This window comes from Hylobates moloch, unplaced genomic scaffold, assembly GCF_009828535.3.
Source record: "Hylobates moloch isolate HMO894 unplaced genomic scaffold, HMol_V3 SCAFFOLD_19, whole genome shotgun sequence".
In the NCBI taxonomy this organism is placed as follows: domain Eukaryota; kingdom Metazoa; phylum Chordata; class Mammalia; order Primates; family Hylobatidae; genus Hylobates; species Hylobates moloch.
This window is the reverse complement of record NW_026652294.1, coordinates 24,666,037-24,681,777: the sequence shown is the minus strand read 5'-3', so window position 1 is coordinate 24,681,777 and position 15,741 is coordinate 24,666,037. Positions and strand designations below refer to the sequence as shown.

General features: G+C 51.3%; 1 protein-coding gene across 11 annotated transcripts in view; it reads left to right on the top strand.

Annotated features, from left to right (window-relative positions):
• The window catches only part of EFCAB6 (EF-hand calcium binding domain 6), a 296,553-nt gene extending 281,098 nt beyond the window's left edge, over positions 1-15,455 (top strand). For 8 of the 11 annotated variants that reach the window (XM_058431306.1, XM_032138757.2, XM_058431308.1 and 5 more), the window contains 5 exons: positions 3,955-4,185; positions 6,763-6,931; positions 9,391-9,575; positions 13,271-13,420; positions 15,258-15,455. In XM_058431306.1, coding sequence (XP_058287289.1) covers positions 3,955-4,185; positions 6,763-6,931; positions 9,391-9,575; positions 13,271-13,420; positions 15,258-15,380 — 858 coding nt within the window. In that variant the 3' untranslated portion in view covers positions 15,381-15,455. The other 3 variants (XM_058431307.1, XM_058431310.1, XM_058431313.1) reach the window with 3 other exon arrangements.
• Positions 15,456-15,741: the final 286 nt, after the last annotated feature.

Here is a 15,741-nt window from a genome sequence, read left to right as displayed (position 1 = left end):
GGGAGCATAGGTACAGTCAATTTGATGTAATGTATATTTTCTCTATGAAATATGGGGTAAGATTATCAGCTGAGAGTGAGGGGACCATAGTGGATATTTAAGAAGAGGAAATGGTGCAGAGGGGTTGCCACAGAGAGCAGCAAGGGACATTTACTGGGGAAGGGTTGTGGGCGTGTCTGGCAGTTACAGCAGGAGCTTCTCCAGTAAGCTCAGGGGGAGGCTGGGGAGGGAGGAGTGAGCGTGAAGAAGTAGCTGTGTGGGGTCTGAGCTTTACTCAGGAGGGAGGTGAGGGCTGGGCAGGATGAAGGATAGGGTAAAACAAAGTGGTGGCTGGATGTAGAGCTGGTCTCGAGGAGGGGTGAAGACACGGAGGTGAAGGTTGGGGAGAGAAATGTCTAGAACTAGGAGAGGCCAGAAGAGAGGCCTGTGGGCTTGGTGTGGGACTGGGGTTGCCGGAGGGTCTTCTCAGCATTCCTGCGCCACCCTCGGCTCACATCGGTGCCTGAGAGTGGTCCCTTTCCCTCTCTTGCTGCCTTTGCTGGTGCTGGGCTCCTGATGGGGTGGGGGATCCTGGGCCTCCGATGAAGCTTTCTCACTGCTCTGGCCCCATCCAGCCCCTCCAGGGCAGCCCTCTCTGCCTCCTGACTCTGGCGGCTACTGGGCTCATCCCCTCAGACCTCTGCTTTGTAGAGGAGCAGACCCTGGGCCCAAGGGGTTGCTGCCTATTCTGCAAGGATGTCGATCCTTCCCCTCCCCCAGAGTCTGGGTGGGGTTCCCAGTGGAGGAAGGAAGGGTTCTTACCCCTGTCCTAGAGGCAGAGAGTTGAGTGGGTTTCCCCAGCAGCTTAAGGCTTCTGCATCCTATAGGGGGGTCTGGAGAAGTGACCCCACACACACTCTCTCTCACCTTGGGCTTGCAGGTGGATCCAGAGCACCAGCAGAGGCGTGAGGAGAAGGGCTTGGGGCGGGTGTGAGCGGCCCTGGTTCCTGGGTCCCCCAGCTGTCCTAGACTGACACGGCAGCCTGCACGTGGCCTTCAGAATTTGTTCCAAGATGAACTGACTTCTTCCTCCCCTCCTCGGTGACTGCCACCACTTCCTCCCACACTTTGCCAGGGGTGAGAGCTGGTGGCAAGTCTGGCTCTCCTTGGAGCCTGGGGCTCTGGAATTCTGTCCTTCCACTTGGCTCCCTGTGACCCCGCGCTCATGGGCTCAGGGGAAGAACTGCGGCTGCAGGTTGCCTGGCTTGTCCCCGTTGATGGCAAGTAGCCCTCTGTTGCTGCCTTTCTGCATCATAAGCAGAGTCAGAACCCATGGTGGTGTCTTTCTCAGGGTTCAGCTGGTGGCTCAAGGAGACGGGATGATTGAGCACACGCAGACCTCACCACGCTGTTGTGGAAACTCACTTGCTTTTGATGCTTTCCTAGTCCAGCAGCGTCTTGCCCACGTTTCGTGTCAAGCTCACTGGCTGGCACTTTTTCAGAATCCAGTCTCCCCAGTGTCTGTCCGGCCTCATGGTGCCCTTCAGCCCCCATCCTGGTGCCGTTAGGCCCATTGGTGTTCTAGGTGCCTCCATGGAGACTGGAGGCTGCATGCGGGCCAGAGGCTATTTCCTCCGGTGATGCCTCCTCCACTGTCCCATTCTGAGGCTCTTCAGTTAAAATAGGATGAAAATAGGATTCCTGTGGTCCCTCATGGCCTCCTCTGCACCACAGAATTTTTTTTTTTTTTTGAGATGGAGTCTTGCTCTGTTGCCCAGGCTGAAGTGCAGTGGTGCGATCTTGGCTCACTGCAGCCTCCGCCTCCCAGGTTCAAGTGATTCTCTTGTCTCAGCCTCCTGAGTAGCTGGGCTTACAGGCTCCTGCCACCATGCCCAGCTAATTTTTGTATTTTCAGTAGAGATGGGGTTTCACCATGTTGGCCAAGCTGGTCTCAAACACCTGACCTCAGGTGATCCTCCTGTCTCAGCCTCCCAAAGTGGTGGGATTACAGGCATGAGCCACTGCACCCACCCTGCACCATAGAATTTAATTAGGGAGTTGGCCAGCCCCAGCCACCCTGTTAGAAGAGGAGATCCTTAGGTGGGAGTCCTGGGATTGTCTCCTGCCGAGCTTCATTTCCACGGCGTCTGTCAGCATGCACACCGACCTCCCTTGGTGTTTATCCTTCATTGCATGATCTTCCGCCTCCTCAGCTCCGAGTCCAGCTCAAACAGGAGGGCGCAAGCCCACTGGGTCCTCCCCTGCGGGGCTTGTCCTCTTCTGCTCCGTGAGAGGGCCTCAGGAGGAGGGGTCAGAACAGGGTTCTGCACCCTGTTCCATCGCTCTCACCTTGAAGCATCCTTCCCCTGGGTCTGACCCGTCTGACCATGTGAGTCTCTTAGGAACTTCAGCCAATGAGCAAACGTGTATTGAGCACCTGCTGTGTGCCTGCCCCTTTGCCAGATGTTTGACACTTAAAGTTGATTCTCAGAGGACCCTGCAGGGAGCTTCCAGGCCGGGGGAGGTAGGGGGAGAGATTAGCTGCAGAGATGGTTTTGGCACCACATGGGAAGCTGTCGGGGGGGCTGTCTGCCCAGTGGTTTTGGCCAATGGTCCTGGAGGACACAGAGGTGGCGGAGCTGATTCCTGTCTGGCAGGTTACTGTACTTGGCGGCGGTGAGGTCTGAGATGCCGAAGTCACATCCTCAAGGTACCCTCACTTCTCCACAAAATAGTTTTTCCCCGTTGGTCAGAATGCAATCAACATGAATCTACACCTGTAGTAAAATGACATCAGACCGCACCCGCACTGCGCCCACGCCTACCTCCTGGTTTTGGTGTTTTCACTTAAGACAGAGCCTTGGGAGAAACTGCAGGAAGGGTGCAGGGATCTCACTGTACTGTCCTTGTCACCTCCTGCAAGTCTATAGTTATTTCTAAATAAAAAGTAAAAAGATAAATTGAGAACCTTGTCCCAAACTAAACCTTTTTGCCTTTACACCCCCCAACCCCGACTTCCGTACCTCTTCCTGCTTCTTCTGAGGATTCAAATCAAGCCCAAGACAGTCACTCTAACTTGCTTTGGAAAACCCCAGTGGAGACACAGAAGCAACTCGGTTTCTGGCAGAGCTCAGGCTTCCAGGGGAAAGCGCAGGATGGGAAGGAAGGAACCAGGGTTTGAGCCTCCCCTCGCCTCTCTGGAGGCTGCCTCTCCATCAACTGTGTTGGAGGCTGGGGCTCCGCTGGGCTTTTGGGGCTGTACAAAAATCAAATTGGAAGGAGTTGCCTTTCTTCTTGGCTTTCAGGAAGCCCTCCAGTCACCAGAAGTGGCTAATTTAGGATGCATTGAGTCATTTTTTTTTCTATCTGCATGGTGTGTGGTTTTGATACAGTCTGTGGCATCAGACAGCAAAAATACAAAGCCATAAACCGCTCCCTGGTTTTCCAAATGCCTCCCTTTTCATCTTGTGAGAAGACATTTTTTGCCCTTAGGGTGAAATAAATCATGGATGCAAATGCAGGGGCGGAGGGCTGCATCACCTGGTGAGCTGTTTGCAGAACTCAGGTGTACCTGGAAGAGTGAGAAATGAGTCTGACTGGGCTTCCCTGGGATGAAGGTGGGTGGGGGCTCTGATTTGTATTTTCTCCCAAATGTTCGAATACACTGCAGCTCAGGCATTGTGACTAATCACAAGATTTAATGGCCTTAAAGTGCCCGCTGAGGGCCCAATTCAATTAAAAAATGTCCTGCAGAAGCCATGAATAATCCTCTTGTCTTTGCTTTTCCAGAGTCTTCCTGAGGCCTCTGCCGAGCGAAGGCCAAATGGGCGTTTTATTTTTTTAATTTTCTTCTTCACCAGTCACGTGAGCACTCACCTCCTGCGAGGCCAGCCCGTCCCACTGCTCGCTGGCACAGGTGCAACACTGCCTGTGTTTGCACTGACACCTGGGAAATGACTTCTGCTCCTTCTCCAGTTTGACAGACTCTGGAACGAGATGCCAGTCAATGCCAAGGGGAGGCTGAAATACCCAGACTTCCTGAGCAGGTTCAGTTCCGAGACAGCAGCCACACCAATGGCCACTGGTGACTCGGCCGCGGCCCAGAGAGGGAGCAGTGTCCCCAACGTCTCGGAAGGCACCAGATCTGCCCTCTCACTGCCCACTCAGGAGCTGAGACCAGGGTCAAAGTCACAGATTCACCCCTGTGTGAGTTCTCCATCCTGCCAGGTGTCCCAGGCCACCTCATGCCACATCCACAAATCCCACTGGGGGGACTTTGGGGGCCGTAGTATGGCCCAGGGTTGAGTGGCTGAGAAGACGGGTGAGTCTGGGGTGGGGGCACAGGCAAGGAGCCCACTGGCAGGTCCTTAGCATCCATTCCCTGGGAGGGGGCAGACGTGGGGATAGGAACGGTGGAGGAGCGGGATGGAAAGGAGACAAGAGCGGGTGCAAGGTGGGAAAGGGAGCGAGAGGCAGGGTGGGAGGCACCTGTCAGCAGTGCAGTGGTGCTGCCGGCACCTCTGTGCAGAAGGCAAGGCCCTGTGGTCAACTGCGGGCCACTGTCCCTTGAGGCAAGTTATACCCATTTTCCAGTTGAACACAGTGAGGCTCTAAGAGGCATTCTCATGTGATCTTGGTCCCTCAGACATGGAGCAACCTGATTTTAAGCCCAGGCCTGTCAAATTGCACAGCCTGGAGCCCTGGCTGAGCCACCCCAGGCCTGGGATGGAGGGAGATGCCCAGGCTCGCCAAGCCTCTTTTCTTGTCTGTAGGAAGGGATGGCAATGTCACCAGGACAGGGTGATTGAGAGAATGCCACACCATGCACATGAAGCCACCATCACTGCATGTGAACTTGACCTTGGCTAGTCCATTCTCATTAACTCCATGCAAGTTTATTGCACACCTACTGTGTGCTGGGTATTTTCTATAGCCGAGAATGAACTAAGGTACCTGGTCTTGTGGAGTTTGTGTTCTTTTAGGGGATAATAGGCAAGAGAAGCAGTATGCATAAGTGTTTATTACATTAAAAGGCAGTAAGTAGAGCAGAAGGAAGAGGGGTCAGGAGCACCCCAAAGATGCCTGTGTCCTCATCCTTGGAAGCTGCGACTATGTTGTCTTACATGGCCAGGGAAGTTAAGGTTGCAAACAGAACTGAAGTTGCTAATCAGCTGGCTTTGGGGAGAGTATCCTGGAGTACGCAGGTGGGCTCAGGGTAATCACATGGGTCTTTAATCCAGAGGCAGAAGGCTCAGGGCTAGAGAGATGCAACCTGAGAAAGATTCCACCTAACGCTGCCGGCTTTGGAGAGAGAGGAAGGGGTCACAAGCCAAGGATTGTGGGAAGCCTCTGGAAACTGAAAAGGCAAGAAAATGGATTCTCCCCTTGAGCCTCTGGACACCTTGATTTTAGCTCAGTGAGACCCAGTTCAGACTTCTGACCTCCAGAACTGTAAGATAATACGTTGGTGTTGTTTTAAGCCACTAAATTCATGGAAATCTGTTACAGCAGCAGTAGGAGGCTGGAGGCCTGGAGGCCACGATGAGGACTTTGGCATTCACTCGAGGGGTATGGAGCCTTTGCTTGTTTTTAAGCAGCAAAGTGACATAATCTGAGGGACTCTTTAAAGACCACTCTGGGGCCGGGCACAGGGGCTCACACCTGTAATCCCAGCACTTTGGGAAGCCGAGGCGGGTGGATCACGAGGTCAAGAGATCGATACCATCCTGGCCAACATGGTGAAACCCCGTCTCTACTAAAAATACAAAAATTAGCCGGGCATGGTGGCGGGCACCTGTAGTCCCAGCTACTCGGGAGGCTGAGGCAGGAGAATGGCGTGAACCTGGGAAGTGGAGGTTGCAGTGAGCCAAGATTGTACCACTGCACTGCAGCCTGGCGACAGAGCAAGACTCCATTTCAAACAAAAACAAAAACAAAACAACAAAAACCACTCTGGATGCTGAGGGTGTGGGTCGGTGAGGAGGTCTAGCAGAGGCGACGGTGGCTTGGGATGGGGTGCTGGTGAGACTCTGGATGTGTCTTCAAGGTAGAGCCAACAGGCTTTCCTGAGGGATCAGATGTGGGATGGAGAGGGTGAGGGAGAGTCAAGGAAGACTTCTAAGGGTTCAGGCTGAGCAACTGGAAGAAGGACCTAATTATCAACTGAGATGCAGGAGGCTCGGGGGTTGGGGAGAAAAACCAGGAATCCAGTGGAACTGCATAAGTTACTAATTTAGATAACCACTTGTCAAGGGGGCCTTCAGGAAAAAAACCTGGGCTAGATTAGAGCCATTCCCTTGTTTTTAAATAGAAAATACAATAAAGCAAAGAACAGCCTCGTACTTGGTCCACATAGTGTCAAAATGACAGATATTCTGTGAATGTTTACAGATTGGATGTCTCGTGCCCATGACAAGTAAATCCCTTTCTTGGATAAGACTCTTCCGCTACTGAAAAATTTGCTGTTGTCACTTCACACACACACACACACAGACACACACCCCACAAATATGTTTATATCGCATCTGCGTAGATTTGAACCTTGGCTACATGGCTATTTCCAAAATTATTTTGGTTATCATGGCTTGGCACAAGTACATATAGCCCACCAATGGAAATAAAAGCTACATTGTAAAATCACCATCTATGTTTTATTCTTCATTTTATTTCTGGGCTAATTCTGCCTCTAAAATTGTGAACCTCAAAACTGGAGGTATTGAGGTCTTTTTGGACTTCTGTTTTAAATCTTAAGTGAAAAGAGCCTTTTCTTTTCTTCCCTGCTAGACACCAGCGAGCACCACTGTGATCCCGGGCACTCCACCCTTGCAGAACTGTGATCCCATAGAGAGCAGGCTCCGGAAGAGAATCCAGGGCTGCTGGCGCCAGCTCCTGAAAGAATGCAAGGAGAAGGATGTGGCCAGACAGGGGGACATCAACGCCTCCGATTTCCTGGGTACGTTCAGATTCTATCCGCTTGGTAATATGTGGTCAGCCCCTGTGGCAAGAGGCTGTTCCCACTGGGTACAAAGCCACACCCCAGGTGGAGGCCAGGGAGCAGCAGAACAGGAAACGGGTGGGAACTTCTGGGTAGGCGGCACAGCTCACTACACAAAGGTCCCCAGGGAGGAGGATTCCGACCACCCGGCCCTCCCAGCAGGGGGCCCATCTGCATGGTAGTCAGTGCTGCACTAACTCTGAGCTTTAGAAATCACAGTGGTTGCCATCCTGGGCAGAGTGTGAATGTTCACAGACTGACTGCAGAAGGAAATGGAAAAGGTGGAGGAGGGCAGGATGAAGGGGACACTCCTGGGGCTCCATTCCCATCAACATTCACTCTTTGATGTTGTTTCATTTTTCAGCATGTATCACTTTGATAAACTTTTAAAATTAAACCAGTGGGATTTATACTTCCAGTAAATGTTGCATCTTGGTTTTTTGTTTTTTGTTTTTGTTGTTTTTTGTTTTTTTGTTTGTTTGTTTTTGAAACAGGGTCTCACTGTCACACAGGCTGGAGTATAGTGGTATGATCTCAGCTCACTGCAGCCTCTGTCTTCCAGGTTCAAGTGATTCTCCCACTTCAGCCTCCCAAGTAGCTGGGATTACAGGCATGCATCACCATGCCTGACTGTTTTTGTATTTTTTGGTAGAGACGGGTTTCACCATGTTGGCCAGGCTGGTCTCAAACTCCTGATCTCAAGAGATCTACCCACCTTAGCCTCCCAAAGTGCTAGGATCAGGTGTGACCCAACGCACCCGGCCTGGTTACATCTTGTGTATGCAACATTTTACATTACAGGAAAATATATCTGACCATGTCACTCCTTGGCTTTTTAGCTCCCCCGACACATGACTAATAAAGGAAAATGTTTTCTTTGAGAGCCTCCAATATTAATATAAATTACTTTTATCATAATCATGACTTTAAAATGCACAAATGAAACCAGGTATAAACTCTTTAAGTTACAGCCTATTAAAAAACACTTGTAAATTAAGTATAAAAAATCTGAAATCAGTAATATTCAAATGTTGTTCACTGATTTAATGTAACGTTTTGCTGAAGCCAAAACACGCATGTTGGTTGTCACACACATTGGAGTTCCCTTTTTTTTAGTTAATTCTTTGATTTTGAGAATGATAAACCTTCACTGTGTTACTGTCCTTATTACTACTGCTGGCTTTTTCTTTTTAACCATGAACTCATTTAAGTCCCCACTCAGTTTTTATGATAGGCTCGTCAGATGTTAGTCATGCATGCAAAATTCAATACTGTAAAAAAAAGCTGATTGCTTTCCAAAAGTCATTCTGTATTTTCTCCTCACTGCTGATGGCCTGCTGTGAGTCAGAGCATCAGAGGCATGTGTGGGCCAGTTCCTTGGGGTTCCGTGGGCCCCCGTTGTGTCCCGACGGGCACCATGACCTGCTGCTGCTTCCCTGTGTGCAAGGGCAAAGAAACCTCTGCTTCTAGAACATGCAGCAGTCTCTCTTGGCCTGGCTTGGCATGCAGGTGTCGTTTGCCTGGAGTCTGCTTCCACTGGTCTTCCTCATTTGCCTCAACAACTCACACAGCATTCCACTCCCTGACACTCTGTTCTTTCAGGATGTCAAAACAAAGTCTAGTCTATGAAACTTAAACTCAAATCTTATCTTACATAAGCCTCCTTCAATTATGAGTTGTCACTCCCAGAGAAGTGTTGTCTTTACAACTGGCAGGAGAATGCGGCATGAGGATGAGTGCCAAGTGTGGGGCGAGCCTTGCTCTTCAGAGGTTCCGCTGGGCCAGCCTCTCGGCCACTGGCAACACTCCCCATGGAGCATCCACATGAGCCTGATCTGAAAGCTGGACTCAGCTGTTGTCTCCTAAAGGTGGTCCCTGTATCCAGAATAAGGTGTATATATTTTTAGATCATCACTGGAATGGAAACTTACAGCGAGAATTTGCCTGGCATAACAGACACTAGAGAACCTGTCTCTGGTGCCGTTAGGAAATACTTGGTCATAGGGCCGAGTCTGAATTCCATCCCCACAGTCCAGCCCCGGCCAGGCTCACTATGAGCTCAGGGAACCTTCCCCTGCTCCTCACACACCTGGCTCTGCCCTGACTTGGCAGGGAACGCCCCCTTACCTCCCTCTCTGCATTTTGGTCATAGCTCCCATAGTCTCTGTCCATAAGCTGTGACCATGCAAACCCAGGACAGTGTGGGCCAGCGGGACTCAGGGTCCCCCTCCCTGCGGCACTTAGTTTGTCGCATGTCTGTCTCCACGTATGTCCAGCCACCAACCATGAGTTCTTTGATGTGAGGACCAAGCCAGGGCCTGAAGCAGAGAAGGTGCCTCAGCAAGTGTTGAATGAATGAATGAAGAATGAATGAATGAATGAATCGCCACCAATTGAACTGCTATTTTTGTCTGTAGCTCTTGTGGAGAAATTCAACCTGGACATAAGCAAAGAGGAGTGTCAGCAGCTCATTATAAAATACGACTTAAAGAACAACGGGAAATTTGCATACTGCAACTTCATTCAGAGCTGTGTCCTCCTGCTAAAAGCAAAAGAAAGCTCACTGATGCGCAGGATGAAGATCCAGAATGCACACAAAATGGTATGTTGCCCACCCGCAGGAAATGTGGGGCCAGGTGGAAAGGGACGCTTTCATTTTTATTTTTTTCAAGACAGAGTCTTACTCTATTGCCCCGGCTGGAGAACAGTGGTTCACGGTTCACTGCAGCCTCGAACTCCCAGCTTAGGTGGTCCTCCTGTTTCAGCATCCCAACTAACTAGGACCACAGGCACAAGCCGCCATATCCAGCTAATTTTTGTATTTTTGTGGAGATGGGATGTATTAGTCCATTTTCACACTGCTATAAAGATACTACCTGAGACTGGGTAATTTATAAAAGAAAGAGGTTCAATTGACTCACAGTTCCACATGGCTGGGGAGGCCTCAGGAAACTTACAATCATGGCAGAAGGTGAAGGGGGAGGCAAGCACGTCTTACATGGTGGCAGGTGAGAGAGAGAGTGAAGTGAGAACTGCCAAATACTTTAAAAACCATCAGCTCTCATGAGAACTCACTCTCACAAGAACAGCAAGGGGGAACCTCCCCCATGATCCAATCCCTCCCACCAGGTCCCTCCCTTGACAACTGGTGATTACAATTTGAGATGAGATTTTAGTGGGGACACAGAGTCAAACCATAACACAGAGTTTTGCCATGTTGCCCAGGCTGGTCTCAAACTCCTGGGCTCAAGCAATCCACCCTCCTCAGCTTCCCAAAGTACTGTGATTACAGGCATGAGCCACCACACCCAGCCTCGTTTTGTTAATTCGTTGCACTTGCGGATCACCTAGCTTCACAGAAAAGGTGGACTCAGAGGCTACAGGAGGCCAGAGCCCAGCCCAGTCCTGCTTCCAGCCAGGACTCATCTGTGAAATGTCCCCAGCCTTGCTGCCACCTGCCCATAGACCCTACTCAGATGATTTCTATATGCATGTGATACGTGAGCAATACTTAACCACCCCATTTCCTCCGTTACTTCAAGAGGGCAAGGCAGTTGTCAGGTCAGCATGAGACAGCCAGGGTCTGTCGGCGGGGGCCCAAAGCCCACAGCCTGTGTGCTGGGGGCTCGCACCTGGGAGGCAAGGGCTGCGGTAAAGACAAGGCCTCTACTAGGCTTTGGGGATATTGAAAACAGCTCAGAAATGTACTTTCTTGGAAGTAATTTAAGATTTTCTTCCTCTCCTTTTAGAACCCTATAAGGGTCTGGAGACCCCAGAATGGGAACCAGTAGCCTTGATCCCAGGTTTTCCAACTGTTCAGGTGGCAGACACCTGGTTATGGTGGCTCTTCCCAGGCGTCTGTATGACCAAGGTCTCATACAGCACCCTGGAGGCCGTGCCTGGTCAGTTAACCCAAAAGGCAAAGTGAGGGGTGGGGTGAGTCACAGCACTGGTCAACACTGGAACTAAAAGGGTCTTCATCCACCAGCCATTTGAGATGAGCCAGGCCCTTTCCTCTGAGTGTGTGTGGTGGATGGAGTCTCTCGTCATCATTTTTGGCAGAAACTACACCCACCAAGCATTGTCTACAGTTTTCTCTTTCTGTTTCTTTGAAGAGGAATGAAAACCTAAAGCCACTTAAAGGGCAGCTGGAGGGTACACAGTTCTTCTAGATTTTTACCTTTGATTCTCAGCCACTTACAGTTTCACAATTGAAACCCACACCCAGTACCACCATGGCGTCAGCTCCAGCCCTTCCAAAACACGAAGCCAAAAAATGTTTTTAGTACTGAATTAACGTTGAATTGAGTTACGGTGAATTCAATAATAAGTACAAGTACATCTGGTGCTGTCGATTTGGGGAACAAACACAGCTGATTCCGGCCACCTTATGACTCAGATGGAGGGACCAGAAGTGTCGGGCTGACAGCTCTGGCTCTGGCCCCACCCCCCACCTGGCCCCACTCCCACTCACCCCACCCAAGGGCCAGACCTGCCTGGGCCACAGTGGTGGGACTCTAGGGAATGGAGAGTGGGTTAAGCCAGCCACAGTTAAGTAGATGCCATGCAGAAAGTTTCTTCACAGCTAGTTTTGCAATTTTGTGCAAAATCAGGTTCCATCTTAGCCTAGCTTCTAGTTTAGACAAACAGGAGCTAGTATTAAAAGCTTAGACCAAGTTTACAAAAAAAAAAAAAAAGAAGAAGACTTAAGACAGTTCTGCCAGCTCAGTTATTCTGTCCCATTTCATCTTCACGGAAGCCACAAACGTGGAGAACATGGAGACGCATGGCCTGCCAGGCCTCCGTCAATTCCATCCTTCCTCCACCTCTCTGGGCCTCAGTTTTTCCTTCTGAAGATCTGTGGAGGCTCTAAGGGCTTGCTAGGAGGTGCACGGGCTTCTGCGGAAGAGCACACCAGTGCCCCCTTCTGAGCCCTCCCCAGTGAAAGGGGCTACCCCAGTCCCCAGCTTCCAGCTTCACTGTCTGTCCTCAGCAACCCTGCAAGGCTGGGGTCAGAGTGGGGTCGTGCTAGGTGCTGTGGGTCAGCCCACAGAGACTGTGGCACTCTCCCCCCGCCCCTCCCAAGGCACCACTCTGTGGTTCAGAAGAGTTCTCCCGCCCCCACTCCTCAAATCACTGCCCCGGACCGGAGTGGATTGAGATTGAACGCTTTTCAGGAGAGAGTAGGCCCCAGTATGGTCCTGGTCACAGCCCTTGTCCCATCTGGCAGCTGCCAAGGCCACCACCATGTAAGTGCGGAGGTCAGGTCAAATGTCTCCCTGCAGAGGAGCTAAAAAGGGGACTTCATTTTCTGGTGATTTGGGAGCTTTCTCCCCCCCATTAGGCAGCAGAAAGATGTCCTCGGGGGAAGGCAGCTTGGGCGCCGCCCCTCCCTGCAAGGCGGGTCAGAGGTGGGGGCTCTGGCCGGGCTGGTGGTCCTGCCCTGTGATGTGTGGTGTGGGAGGTCCTGTGAGCCCCACACCCTTTCTTCCCCACCTGTGGATCAGCTGATTGGGCAAATTGGCAGCTCATGAAGGCGTGGGTACCTGGGAGCTCACATCATAGGTGCCAAATGATGTAAAAAAAAAATGAAAGCAGCTTAACCCTGTGCTCATCTGTCTTACATAGTGTTATGTTAAAATTCAACTTTCCCAAGACGTGTTACGCATTGTTGCCTACTGTTCACCTTTGTGATAGTCGAACACATTGGGGCTAAATCATGTTCAAATGTCTTGTTTTCAACCTAATAGCACCTAAATGAAGTAATCACAGTGTAGTGTTCTGTCTAATTACTAGATATAATTACCACCTTGTGAATTTTTTTAACACTGTTCATTATCATAACTTACTAGAAAACCCAGACTGAAATCTCTCTTTTTCCTCAAACTATTTTCAAATTGGCCCATATCTGCCCGGCCATCTCCTTGCATTCCCTGGGAGGTGGTGTGGCCTGAAGTGTGTTGGGGTCAAAGCCCAAGTCACTTTACCTCCCCGAGTCTCCACTTCCTGGTCTGTGAAGTGGGGATAGAGACCTGCCTTCTTTCCAGGTTGCCGGTGGGGAGGTGTAAATGAGATGGCTGATGTAATACACGTTTTTAAACAGCCCACACAATGGTCGGGGGGCGGGTGCACATCTTTGTGACGAGTTGTGGCAGGCTCCCTCCTAAATTGAGAGCCAGTGGAGCAGGTTGGGAGGTGAAGCCGGAGCAGGGCTGGGCGAGGCGGAAGCGAGGAGGAGCCCACCCCAACCCTCGCGTTCAAAAGCTCCCTCCTCACCCCTTCTTGTCTTGTGTCTAGAAAGAAGCCGGTGCTGAGACGTCATCTTTTTACTCCGCTCTGCTGCGTATTCAGCCCAAAATTGTGCACTGCTGGAGGCCAATGCGGCGCACGTTCAAAAGCTATGATGAGGCTGGAACGGGGCTGCTAAGCATCGCAGATTTCAGGACGGTGAGCACAGCTCTACGCCCAGTGCCTCTGCAGGGAGCAGCTGCCAAATGCCAGTGGCCAGAAACTTCCCATGGGGAGCCCTCTACCCCCTGCCGAAGGCCCGGTGTGACCTGGCTGTTTCAGGTCTCACTTCCCTGGGACCCCCAAGTTATCCAGGCCTGGGTCCACTCGCCTCTCACCTTCAGACCCCGGGATCTCCTTCCCAGAGGTTTCTGGAGCCCTGCGTGGATGCCCCATACCTCCATCGCCAGCTCCTCAGGGTCAGTGCCTGAACCCAGGTTCCTTAAGGCACTGCCATCACTGCTGCTGCTGCTGCTCCAAGCCCTCTCCCCACAACTGGGCTCTCCTGCAGGCTCTGAAGAGCATCTCTGACCTATGTTGGACCTCCCAAGGGGCCTGCAAAGTGAGCCCCGCCCCTGCAGTACATAGTGGGGTTCCGCCATTGGGCATCTGTACTGATGGCCCTGGGTGCCCTCCATGTCCCACCCCCACAGCCTAACAAACACCCTGCGGTGGTTTTCCAATCCACATTCACGTTCCTCTGTCCTTCAGGATTAAGTATAAATCTCAGTCAGGGATTCTCCCTATCCCCCATGCAAAGAAAGGAAGGAAGTAGGGCAGGTTCTGTTATTCCCTTCCAGCAACTTCCCAGGAATTCAGGCGTGGTGCTGGGAAGGGGGCAAAAGAAACCTTGCCCTCCACAGAGTCACAGATCAGATGGCGTAATTGAGGGGCCGTCTCAGACACCAGGCTCAGCTTCCTTTTCTGCCTTCATCCCATGGGGCCCAACAGCCAGGCCTGCTGACCTCAGCCCCATAGGACCTCTGGGCCATCTAGCCCTGCTTTTCAGTCTCCCCTAGAAACAAGTTATAATGCAAATGTGGATAGGAAATGTATGGCCTCATCTTTATATATTATGAGGGTCTGTCAGGATTTGTTTCAGCTTCACATAATGGGGAGGGGGTGAAAATAGCAGCTTAAGGTGAAAGTTTATTTCGCTCCCACATAAAAGAAGTCCAGAGGTAGGAAGGTCAGAGCTGGTGTGGTGGCTGGACAATCATCAGGGACCACATTTTTGCTCTGCTGTTCTCAACTCCTGGCTTCCTTCCTCTAGGCCACCTCATGGTCCAAGGTGGCTGCTGGAGCCCCAGCATCACAGCCATATTCCAGGCAGCAGGCAGAAAAACAGGAGAGAAAAGGGCATGCCCCTCTCTTTTAAAGGAGGCTTCCTAGATGTTCTACATAACATTCTTACTTAGCATCTCAGGCCAGAACATACCTAGCTGCAAGAGAGGCTGAGACATGTTCCCGGTTAGCTGGACACACAGGAGCCTGGGAGAAAGTCAGGTTCTGTAACTGAAGAGGAAAGGGCAGTCAGTATTGGGTTTACCACCAGCAGGCTGTGCTCCAGGCTGTGTTACGGTCTCATCACAGCAACTCTCTGCACCCACTGGCCCTGCCCTCCCCTGCCTGGGCGCACCCTGAGGCCCCGCCCCAAGTTAGGGCCACGTAGCCAGGTCTCCCCTTGAGCCCCCACCTCTCTGACCATCAACCTTGTCTGAACATGTTGACCAGCCTTCAGCCCCTCAGGGAGGCAAAGGTAATTAACCTGTCTGCTCCCGTTTCACAGCCAGATGCACACAGGGCTGCCCTTGGAGGCTGCTTCCTGTTTGGGCAGAGGTTGAGAGGGCATAGAGAGAGTGCACAGATGGGAGGCTGACATCGGAAGTGGGGTTGGGGATCAGGTGGACGTGTCCCCCAGCCCCTTCCTGGCAGCCTGCCTCCTTAACCTAGGGCCCCAAACAAACCTCAGAGGCCTCTTTTCTCTGTCTTCTAGGTCCTGAGACAGTACAGCATCAACCTCTCTGAGGAAGAGTTCTTCCATATTCTGGAGTATTACGATAAGACGCTGTCTTCAAAAATCTCCTACAATGACTTCCTCCGGGCGTTCCTCCAGTAGACACCCCTGCCGTGCGCCCAGCGGGACGACAGCCACAGGGCCTGTTTCAAGACTAATAAAATCCTATAATTTGGGGGTTTCATGAATTTTCAAAAAAGCAAAACCCAAGCCCAAGCCCAGCCCGCCCCTGTCTGGGTCGGGGGTAGTAGGCACGGCTGCCCTGGGTTCTGGCGCAGGATGCTTGCTCTCCAGGTGCCAGGTGCTACCACTGTCTTGGGCTCTCTCACTTGTTAGTCTGGACAAATAGTCTTTGCAAGAATGATTCTTGACACTATGAAAGAATTAGTAATGCTAACTTTTTTTTTTTTTTTTTTACACGGAGTTTGGCTCTTTTGCCCAGGCTGGAGTGAAGTGGCGCTTT